The 11,583-nt window shown below is 41.2% G+C and overlaps 1 protein-coding gene across 1 annotated transcript in view; it reads right to left on the bottom strand.

Moving 5' to 3' along the window:
* Nucleotides 1-4,473: 4,473 nt before the first annotated feature.
* The window catches only part of CCAR1 (cell division cycle and apoptosis regulator 1), a 32,515-nt gene continuing 25,405 nt past the window's right edge, over nucleotides 4,474-11,583 (bottom strand). Inside the window, exons 20-25 of the mRNA XM_036385309.1 lie at nucleotides 11,379-11,461; nucleotides 10,795-10,941; nucleotides 10,258-10,378; nucleotides 8,662-8,847; nucleotides 8,177-8,382; nucleotides 4,474-7,580 (exon numbers count right to left, since the gene is read on the bottom strand). Coding sequence (XP_036241202.1) covers nucleotides 7,521-7,580; nucleotides 8,177-8,382; nucleotides 8,662-8,847; nucleotides 10,258-10,378; nucleotides 10,795-10,941; nucleotides 11,379-11,461 — 803 coding nt within the window. The 3' untranslated portion in view covers nucleotides 4,474-7,520. The remainder of the gene's footprint in view (nucleotides 7,581-8,176; nucleotides 8,383-8,661; nucleotides 8,848-10,257; nucleotides 10,379-10,794; nucleotides 10,942-11,378; nucleotides 11,462-11,583) is intronic.

Genomic DNA, 11,583 nt, shown 5'->3' with positions numbered 1-11,583 from the left:
ACCGAAGGCTCCCCCCAGCAACTGCAAACTGCAAAGGGATTTACTGACCAAAACCAATGCCCCGAGTGAAACTGAAGAGTTGTGAGGCAGCAACACCAGGAGCAGAAGTTTAATTGTTGATTAACTGTGATACTGGTGGGTGTATTCTGCAATCACATTTCACAGGACTTTTTGTAGAAAACTTGCATTGAGAACACTCAATAATTCCCAGCTGTACTTTCTGTGTAGACCAAGCTCTTCATTGCAGCCTGGTCTCTTTAGACTGCAGGGGTCACTAGAACAGTCAATTGCATATGCACTAATTGCAGGTAGCAAATGAAAATGATGGATAAACATTCACCAGCATGATGTAGTAGATATCAATGTGAATACTTAGATATTTAGGGTAGCAGCTTGAATGCATCTGAGTCTGATTTCCTCTTAGCTATTTTATCATGTCCACTTTTAGAAATTTTTAGAAAAGGTTTAAAGGATCAGTTTGTAGGGCTGGGTTTTTTTTTTTGTGGTTGGTTTTTTTTTTTGTTTTTTTTTTTTTTTTTTGGGGGGGTTGTTTTTTGGGTTTTTTTTTGGTGTGTGTGTGTGTGTGTGAACATTTCCAGAGGATGTAAGACTAAAAGCAGCTGCTGATTTCAGAGTAGCAGTGCCTGCCCCGGTGGCAGCCGTCACCCCACCCTCGGTGCCCTGCACCCTCCCCCTTTACCTTTCCACCTTCTCCAGCAGCAGCAGGAGGTTCTGGAGCTCTGGCTCAGGAATCTTTGTGCTGACTCAATCCATCCCATCCAGCCCCAGTGTTTTTTCCAATGCTTAAAATGCCCACAAAGAATGAACCTAATTCAGTCTTCCACTGGTTATGAATGCACCTTACAGTTCATTTCACTCTGGGGCACCAGACACATTAAATCCAGCCACTTCTTCAGGAAGAAAACACCAGCACACCTGCTTCCTACCACATTTCCTACCTGAATATCGAGGGCCCAGCCTCCCTTGCAGTGCACTCAGCAGTCACCAGGCTATCAGCAAACCCAGTTTGCCCCAGTGTCTGACTGATGGGGAGGCTGTGCCTTTGCAGAAAGCTGTGCCTTTGCAGAGGGCTGTGCCTTTGCAGTGGGCTGTGCCTTTGCAGAAAGCTGTGCCTTTGCACAGGGGTGTGCCTTTCCAGAGGGCTGTGCCTTTGCAGAAAGCTGTGCCTTTGCAGAGGGCTGTGCCTTTGGAGAAAGCTGTGCCTTTGCAGAAAGCTGTGCCTTTGCAGAAAGCTGTGCCTTTGCAGAAAGCTGTGCCTTTGCACAGGGCTGTGCCTTTGCAGAGGGCTGTGTCTTTGCAGAAAGCTGTGCCTTTGCAGAAGGCTGTGCCTTTCCAGAGGGCTGTGCCTTTCCAGAAGGCTGTGCCTTTGCAGAAGGCTGTGCCTTTCCAGAAAGCTGTGCCTTTGCAGAAAGCTGTGCCTTTGCAGAAGGCTGTGTCTTTGCAGAAGGCTGTGCCTTTGCAGAAGGCTGTCCTGCTGGTGCACTGCTTGCTCGCCACTTTTCCACCAGCCTGGCCACAGGATTTTCGCCTGCCAGGATTTACAAGCCAGTGACAGAATGCCAGAGGAGGAGTTGACCTGCCCTGGCAGAGTGGTGTGGTGCTCCAGCTGATGAGGCCGCTGATGGCAGCTCAGGCTCCTCCCGGCAGCTCCACACAGAGGATGTCACCATCGGGGTCACACCCGCAGGACAGGAAGAGTCAAGATGAACCCCAGTGAAGTCGGGGGGGCTCCAGCACGGGCTCTGTGCCTCTGCCATTGTGATCAAGCCTTGCCCCAACTCTCCCCCCTGTCCCTGCTGCTCCTAGCTCCAGGACAGGGCCCCACTCTGGGCTTGAGGAACCTGCCTCTATTTTGCACTAAGATTTCACAGAGACAAAAGCCTCCCTCCCCTTTCTCCCCCAGGATCAGGGCTGCTGCCCTGTCTGAGATTACCCTTCCACTGGGGAAGGGCTGGCAGAGCAGGCACCAGTGCAGAGCACAGGCCAAGCTCCAGCCCTGCCCTTTCTGCTGGTTACAGCACCTGCACAGGTTGTTCCTGCTCTGCATCCTCTCCTTCACCCTGCAAAATCCTTGCCAGGAAGGGTAAGGGCACAACTTGCTTTCACAGAGGGATCTGGTGTCCAATTCAGTGTGCTTTTAAGGAATTTTTATGGGTTCTTAAATTCCATGTTGTGTTAGAATAATCTTTTTTTCAACTGTCTTCATTGACAATAAGACCTTAAGTGGATTAATCTTCCTTTTCTTTAAAAGGTGAAGTAGGGAACAAAATTATTCACTGCTCAGAACATCATCTGCACAGCCACCTCTTATCAGTACTATATATTGAGCCACTGCTACCCAAAAGTCACCCTAAACAAACTCTGCTTGTGTCCACGGATCACCAGTGCTGTACATTGTGTGGCCCCCACAAGTCCCCTTTTGTACTGCCCATCACTAATGTTCAAATCACGAGACTGAAAATGCTGGCTGCACATTCTTTACAAGCATATTACTGGATGCCATGGATGGTCTGAGAATTTACAGATGTGCTGCCATCCATATGTGTCCCAGTACTATCAGTAACTCATTTTTCCTGTCCTTGTTATAATGAAAACATCACCCCTCCACTCAAAGAAGAAAAAAAAAAAGAAAAAAGAAATGAAAAAAAAAGTTCTTAGCTTGATTTCAGGAAGAACACTAAGAGAGAACAATCAGGTTCAATACTGGTAAGCAGCTGATCTGTATTTTCATCTGTTTAGTCACATTATATATTGCTTTCTTACACCAGAAGGGATACTTGACAAAGGCAGCATTTTCTCTATTTATGAACACCCTGAAGTTGCTTTTGCAAACTCTTTCCCAATACTTCACAACTTGTAACATGAATGTTCTAATAGCTACATGTAATGTTAATGAAGTGTTTAACTCACCTGAATAGTACTCCAATAAAATAAGGCATGTGAAACACAGGAGTCCTTCCAGCTGCTCAGAGAACTTCCACAGCTCTGTTGTTACTCTCTGAGTGTCCCAGCTGGAAGTGTAACAAGGCATCTACCCAGCATGTACCCGATACCTGGGGGAAAATTCCCTTTTCTCCTTCACCTTGTGCTCTGCACACAGGCACTGGGCTGTTTTACAGCACAGCAGCTTGGTCTGTGAGACAAGTGTGTTCTTGAGAGCAGCACTGCAAGGTACTTCTGTCTCCAGCTGCTCATTTCCACAACACATGTGGCAGCAATTCCTGCTTTTTTAGATCTGATCTGCTGGCTACCATCCAGCCTTGCTAAAAAGGGACCAAAAATGAAGGCTGCAATTCTCCAACTGTCTCTGCCCCTTGCATGATAAAACAGGAATGTAACTGGATGACCCCGTGTCAGGATAACTAAAAAGATTAAAGCAATACAGGGAAAAAAACCCCTGTATAGCACTTAAAAAGTTGCAACAAAATAATAAAGCAAATTACTACTTGAAAGATATCTGCTGAAAAGCAGGGTGGGGAGATTTCAGACTGGAATTCCTTGAGGCTTTTCCTCCTCCCCACTCCTCCCCTCTACCCAGCTGTGTGTGATGAAATGTGCACAGCCACTCAGTCAATCATCCCTGCACCTGTGTCACTCAGCAGGCTGAGGGGAAAAGAACCTGGGAATCCATTTCCTAGCAGAACACCTGGCATTGGCAATCTGTCACCTTGCCTGGAATCCAGCCCAGGAAATTTCTACAAATCAGTATCATAATGCAGCATGCAACAAACAAATCTACCCAGCAGCCTTATTCTACTGTCCTTTTAAAGAGAAGAATACAGACAGCTGAACTAACATTTGATTATATACAACAACTTGGAACATCATTAAATCACACCTGCAAAGGTACTGATTCTTACACCTGCTGTGGGGGACCTGATCCAAATCTTCAAACCACTTAGAATCCTGTTAGAGACAATTTAAAACCAGCAGGATACAAGAATTCAAAAGCAGCATCACATTTTCAAGACAAGTTCAGGCATTAAATGCCTAGAAATTCAAAAGCAACATTCTGAAACACAATTATGCTACCAGACACACAATGTCAGGTGAGATTTGGTGTCCCAAAGCTCTGCTTTACACTCTGTATGGTGGTGCTGTGGATTATACAGAGGATGAATAAATAAGGGAAATTGGTTTTACTTGAAAGCAATGCATTTTGTTATTAGAGCTTTTTACTACAACAACTTTTGTGCAATGTATCAGTGAGACCCAGGAGGCAGAAACATAAAAGCTTTTTGGAGGAGCACTTGTTGGAGGCAGTTCTGATGGCTGAGTGAAAGTATCCATTATTTCTGGCATCTTTACTGTCACACTCCATGGCAAGATGCAGTCCCAGCTGAACTTCTGCTTGACCCACTTCTCTCTGGAAGATACCAGTGTAAGTGCAGTGACTGTGCTACCTACACATTTTGCAATCTATTGCTGGCTGGAAGACTCAGTCACTCAAAATGAATTCTTTTATCTTTTATATTTTAAAATATAAACTGCACTGAACAAACGCCTTCAAGGTAAGAACCTGACCTGGGTACACAAACAGTACAGGAAAGCAAGAGAAAAAACACATTTTGTGCACATTCCTGACAAAATTATCAGTGAAAGTTAACTGTTACAGAAGTCCAAACATATTCACACAGCATATTACTCAGCAGAAAGAGGGATGGAAGCCACTCCTCTCTCTCAAAGCAGCTGAACACTGAAAATGAAGTTATGTTACAGGACTAGGCTTTATAATGTTCGAGACTGTGTTATCCTAGGTCAGCCTGCATGCACGTGGCACTTGGATCTCTCTTCCCAGCCTCACTCACAGACATTCATGGGGCTCAATGTCATTTTGGAAGGGTTAAACTCATTCATTTGTCCTCATTAGACAAAATAGCAAAGGGAGGGAAATAAATCCATAAACAGAGATCAGATTCCATTGATGGGCCTGCTGTAGTAGGGCTTTCTCTACAGAACAAAGCAGTCCAAGATTTACTACTTCCTACAGAGCATCTGTGATGATTCAAGGAGTCCAAACAAGTGGGATGCCAAGGCTCACCTTCAGCAGCCTCCTGCCAGTAATTGGGACATAACAAACAACTCAGAATACAAAGACTCTAAGGTGGGAAACGTGGACATGAAATACAAAAGCTTTGTTCATAAATCAAAACAGACAAAAGACTGATTCTCCAAATCTCCATTACTGATACTCTATTCAATTTTCCTTAGAATCAGTTCTGTTTCTGGGAATAACACTAAGAAGCTTTAGCTAGCACACAGCATCAGTGTGGGTCATATCCAGAACTTTGTGCTGTTTGGCCCAGAAAGTCACACAGGCTGTGAGAGGTGCCTGTTCTCCCTCAGATTATTTGTGCTTCAGGAGATTGGTCAAGCTCTGTGTAGGTTGTAAAACTTTTCCTTGGTTGTTTTTCTGTTATTCTTTACCCATTTCATTTCCTTTCCAACATAAATGCAGACTGTACATAGTATCTGAAACATTATTACATCAAATCAATATAAAGATTACAGTCATTCTAACAAATACTCTTTTTCTTAGATATTGTAAAAATCTGTATCAATCTAGCAACTGTCTCACAGGGCCTCTGACTGAAGAATGAGATGAGGAGTCCTGCTTGTTCTAAAACTGCTTTCAGCTCAGCAGTTTAAGGTAAAAATACCCAAGCAAAATATTTCAGATGTTTCAGCGTGCCTAAAATGTTTTTATCTTAAATTCTAGACTCATTTTCTTGTATGTTCACACGTACTGCTGAAATTCAGGAACAAAGTATTTCAGATGCAATTCTTTCAAGCCCATTTACACAAATGGTGCTCAACGTCAAAAATTAAACATGCTGTCAACAATCTGTACAAAGGTAAAGGTGAAAAATAGAATTTGATTACAAAAGAATTTAACACCATCTGTACACCACAGATAATGCTTTCCATAAGATAAATTGATCACCATCCTCATTCAATCATTTTGAGATGTTATCTCCCAATTTTTAAAGCATGTGTTTTCTGTGGACTTATATACAATTAGTGTTTTTATAATATTTCCTGCTTGACTGTGAACAGCTCAGGTATTATACAATGACTCAAAGGAGATGAATGAGGGGGAAGCTTATGCATGTTACTTGAATGAAAGGTATTTCACTTGTCTAGCTCCAAAAGAGCCAAGAAAGCTAAGTGATAAAAGCACCAGCTTAGACTCTTTTGAACATAAATTCAGGCATTTTAATGTGTATCTCATTAAAGCTACATGAGTTTCCATGTAGGTTATTCATACATATTATGGCACTTGGACTTTCCTAACAGGTATTTAGTTACCTAGGACATCTAGGCTAAAAAAGAAAACATCTGCTAAAATTAACCATTTCTGTAAGAAAACACTTCTGTCCCAACTTTCAAACCCCTTAATTTTCCTGAAAGTTGCACCAAAATACAACTGTTGATATTTCACATTCTTTGAGTGAGTTGCCTTTGCCAAGGAGGTCACATGAACCTGTGAGTTTCCATCTCTAGTGATTTGTGAACACAAAGAAAGGCCACCTTACCCCTCTCAACAAAGCAAGCTGTGTCCTGCTCCTTTGTAATTACAATATGCAGTACAGGTACTGGTGGATCCATTTTTTGGTTGGACTGGAGTCTTAGCAGTAATTGCCCACTTTGGCAGTCCAAACTGAAGCCAAGGCAGTTGACACTGGCAGGTTTTCTCCAGGTAAGGCATTATTCTGACATCTGCTGGCCTGGTATCCAACTGTACATCCTAATATACTGCACTTGTTATTCAAAAGGAGTATAAACATTAATCCAAAGGTGAGAACAATTTAGTGAACACAAATGAAACACATTTAAACTAGGCCCATGTATTTTCATATAAATCTCACAACTCTACCAGTATTTTGGTAGGTTTCTATTGCTTTCTTAACTCATCCAAACTGCTGTATATTACAAGGCTTTAATACAAGCAGCTTTGGGAAAGAAAGGTATATTTGGAAGGGAAAAAAAGTTTTGACAAGTGAAAACCAAAAAAAAAATCCAAGAAGCTGTTTTTTAAAAAAAACTTTACTTGTAAAATTAAGCAGCATGCTACTTTGTGATTTATATTTGAATTTAAAAAGACTAATTAGACCGAAATAAAGACAAAAACCGAAAAATGGCAAGTCTATAAATAATGAAAAATTTGATTTCACTAGACTTCAATGAAAAACATTTGGTAATTAAATACTTGCTACTGTTTGTTACCTTGATGAACTTTATTAGGGCTAAAACTATAACAAAGTTCATCCTAAAACTTTTCGCAATGCAAAATTATTTTCACTCGAGGAGTGTCTCAACTTGAATGCTAAGAATTACAAGCAATCCTCTGGAGCAGACACATTCATAAAACTTTATACATCTTTTGGAACTAAGATATTTATACTACTAAAATCAAACATGCATCACTTCCCATACATTCTGGTATCATGATTTATATTACATTATGTAACACCATTCTTCTAAACAGCAGCACTTTATCATACGTTTGCTCCGTTTTCTTTGGATTTCTGATCTTTATCTTCGTTCTTCACAACCTCCTTCAAAAGGAAAAGGGAGAGGATGAGAGGAATTGTAGAATCTACATTTCTCATGCAAACTGTAAAGCAGCAGATACTTTATGAGCTTTATGAGACACTGTTTGTATCTTTAGGAGACTATGTGAACTGTTAATTATAACCAATTCCAGGATCTTCCTGAAAAACTGAGGGGTAGAAATGCTCTGGAGCTTCTGGGTTTTGCTTAAAACTCCTTTTACTGAGATACTCTCACATACTGAAACAGTTGAATTCTGCCTTGTAAAAGTACTCTTGACCAGTCAAACAGAGGAGCAGATTTGGACTGATGGAGATGGACAAGATCAGGACAGGAAAACATTCAGATAGTTTGAGATCTACATGAATATTTATACCTTTTTAAAAACACTGAAGTCAGGAACATGTGTTGCAGGTTAAGAAAAAGCACATTTAATTTGTTACCTTTAAATATTCAATCATTAAGCTTCTTCTCTATATATGTTAAGATACTCCTGCCTTGAATTCAAGTCAAAATTGTTTTTATATTGAAGCGTTTGTTTCAATAATTAGTCTACAGAAGTGTCTGCAATAATAAAAAAATGAAATTAAACAATTCTTACCTGTTTGAGAACACTCTGTATTTCATCCATAACAGTAGCTAAATTTTTGATTGTCTTATTCAGCTGACCCTCAAATTGCAATTTTTTATCATCTGAGGTCTTCAAATTTTCTTGCAGCTGGCCAAGGTCCTTTTTTACTTCTTTCAGCTCCGCAGACAGACTTTTGTTAGAATTCTCCAGTTGCAGTATAGTTTTCTCATCCTCATCTTAGGAAGGGAAGAAATGAAAACATCAAGTCACTTCCAATGCTGTGTACTTTGCACCTTGATATTCTATTTGTGTACAACACCATAATACTAATTTTTAAAGAACATTAAAAACTACACTGAATTACCATTTGATAATACTTAATTCTGACCACATTTAAAGTCTTGCATTCAAATTGAGTAGAATTTAGAGCACAAATATTACCCAAATTGATTTCTCTACTGAAGAAGTCTCAGTGCCATGCACCCCTGTAAGCTGCCTTCCAAGTAACACCCCACCTGTTTTTTCTTCCAGTAGCTGCAGCTTTTGCTCAATCTCTGCCCGCACCCTTTCGCTCTTCTCCAGCTTCTGCAGGAGGCTGCCCACATCCACCATGGCCCCGTTGTACACGATGAGCCCCACGTTCTCCTCCACAGCCTTGCACTCCTGCTTCACCGTGGGTGATGGCAGCAGCAAACGGTTCCCTGCAGGGGGACAGGCACAGTCAGTGCAGAGAGCAAACGGAGACACCTCAGTGCTGCTCTACCCTGAATAGCCTCAGATACTGCTGCTCTATCCTGAATAACCAGAGTCAGTGCAGAGAGCAAACTCAGACCTCTCAGTGCTGCTCTATCCTGAATAACCACAGCATCCCAGAGACCAGCCTCAGATACTGCTGCTCTATCCTGAATAACCAGAGTCAGTGCAGAGAGCAAACGGAGACACCTCAGTGCTGCTCTACCCTGAATAGCCTCAGATACTGCTGCTCTATCCTGAATAACCAGAGTCAGTGCAGAGAGCAAACTCAGACCCCTCAGTGCTGCTCTATCCTGAATAGCCTCAGATACTGCTGCTCTATCCTGAATAACCAGAGTCAGTGCAGAGAGCAAACGGAGACACCTCAGTGCTGCTCTACCCCGAATAAACACAGCATCCCAGAGACCAGCCTCAGATACTGCTGCTCTATCCTGAATAACCAGAGTCAGTGCAGAGAGCAAACTCAGACCCCTCAGTGCTGCTCTACCCTGAATAACCACAGCATCCCAGAGACCAGCCTCAGATACTGCTGCTCTATCCTGAATAACCACAGGGTCATTCCAGAGACCAGCCTCAGACACTGCTCAGTGCTGGTCCATCCTCTATAACCACAGGGTCATTCCAGAGACCAGCCTCAGACACTGCTCAGGAGAATAAATAGAGACCCAAGGCTGCTGCTCTATCCTCAATAACCACAACATCATCCTAGAGACCAACCCCAGACACTTCTCAGGAGAACAAATACAGACCCAAGGTTGCTGGTCTATCCCTCACACTTCTCTCCTTCTCCTGACCCCAGTTCTCCCCCCTGCCAAAAAGCAGTGTTCTCTTTCAAGACATCATTCTATGCCTCTTTCCTGCAGGAATCTGTCTTCAAAACTCAGGCTCCATTCCACTACCTGCAGCTCTGAGCCTCCTGACTTCAAAACTAACAACAAGGAATGATGTTCATCAATACTGAACATTAACCCCTGTCCTCTTTCCTGTTCCAAGACATTAAGATTTATCCTAGGGTTGAATATTATGTGTTGGAAGCACCAAAAACCCTGTTGCTTTTGAACATTGATGAACATTGACAACGCTCATCAGTACTGAACATTAACAATTACCATTAACAACGTTCATAAATATTAACATTAACCTCTGTCCTCTTTTCTGTTCCACAATATAAAGATTTATCCTAGAGTTGCAACATTACGTGTTGGAAGCACAAAAAACCCTGTTACTTTTGAACTGCCAAGGATTTACTTTTCCAAACTGGCTCAATTAGTTTCTACAAGAAATCAAGTACCTCAGAACTCTCATTATCACACAGAAATAACTCTCTGGAAGTTTGTGGGGGGAAAAAAAAAAACCACCTAGCATATCTTCCTGTAGCTCTTCAGACTCCTCTTGGTTTTCCTCATCTTTAGAAGTGTCAGTTAGTCTTCTGTAAAAGCAAGATTCTCGAAGCACTACTTTATTGAGCAGCTTCTTGACCTACAACACATGGAAAGAAATAATAATTATTTAATACCCAGACATCCTGTTACCTAAACAAGAATGGTTTAGCTTGGAAAACTTAAAAAGAAATTGCACAGCTTTTTGAATTTTAACACACTGGGGCTTAAAATGCAAAAATAAGAAATAATAAGAATAAAAATAAGAAAAGAAGAAATACAATTTAGAGACAAAAGTTACATATACAGTATGGGCATATTATAAGCTGCAAACTTCACCTTTTCACTCCCAGTCAATTTACAAAAGATTAAACTCTTATTTCATTGTAAATATGAAGTAGCTGCATAAAAGTAAGAGATCAGGTATGCAAGCAAAGCCTGTAGAAGCTAAATTACATTTATCCCACTTCAAGCAGTCCTGTAACATTTGGAAAGTGTTTTAGTAGGATACAAAACCTGAGCACGTGACAGGTGAAGCCCAAGAGTGTACAGGATCTCCTCCATGTCCTTCTCCAGCAGGTATCCACAATGACTTTGATCAAAGTAAACAAAAGCCATCAGGAGATCCCTGTTAACAGTTACCATCTGGGTCTTGTCTTTCTCCTAGAGAAAATTGATTACAGGATCATTAGGGAATTAAAATATCATACCAACTTCTGACTTAACCAAAGATTTTTCTCTGTTTATTTTACTGTTACTTGAAGTCAACTAATTAATATTACTATCAATTCCCTACTTAGATCACATTATTTAAGACTAATTTAAGCTCTATATGAAAAGGAATCTTTTAGTATTTAGAAGAAATACATCACAATGGATGTTAATAGCTGGGAGACAATCTCCTTTTGTTCATGCCAGTATGTAAAAATGGTCATAGAATTCATCTAATTATAAAATAGGAAACGTCCCCTCTGCCCTCAATCATTTACTTAACAGCTGTTTTCAAAGGGAAAACAGGTCTTGTAATAAAAATAAAGCTAAGCCGTAACTAGGACACCTCTAACAAGGTCTGTGCAGTCGTTAAGGAAGGTGTTAATTACTTTATCTTTGGATGCCCTCTCTTTGCAATGTTTATTTCCCTCTTTTCTGTCCTCCCGTTTGTTCATTTCCTCTTCGTCCCGATCTGCAAAACAGAAAGAAAATTCAACATACCCACAGCAAACCATTACATAACCATTACAGAGTACATGTTGCCTCTATAAAAGTCCACATAAACCCCCAAACATCTGCAGTACACTTCCCTGA

The sequence above is a fragment of the Molothrus ater genome, chromosome 8, assembly GCF_012460135.2.
Source record: "Molothrus ater isolate BHLD 08-10-18 breed brown headed cowbird chromosome 8, BPBGC_Mater_1.1, whole genome shotgun sequence".
In the NCBI taxonomy this organism is placed as follows: domain Eukaryota; kingdom Metazoa; phylum Chordata; class Aves; order Passeriformes; family Icteridae; genus Molothrus; species Molothrus ater.
The sequence above is the reverse complement of the archived record's forward strand: the minus strand, read 5'-3'. Positions and strand labels throughout refer to the sequence as shown.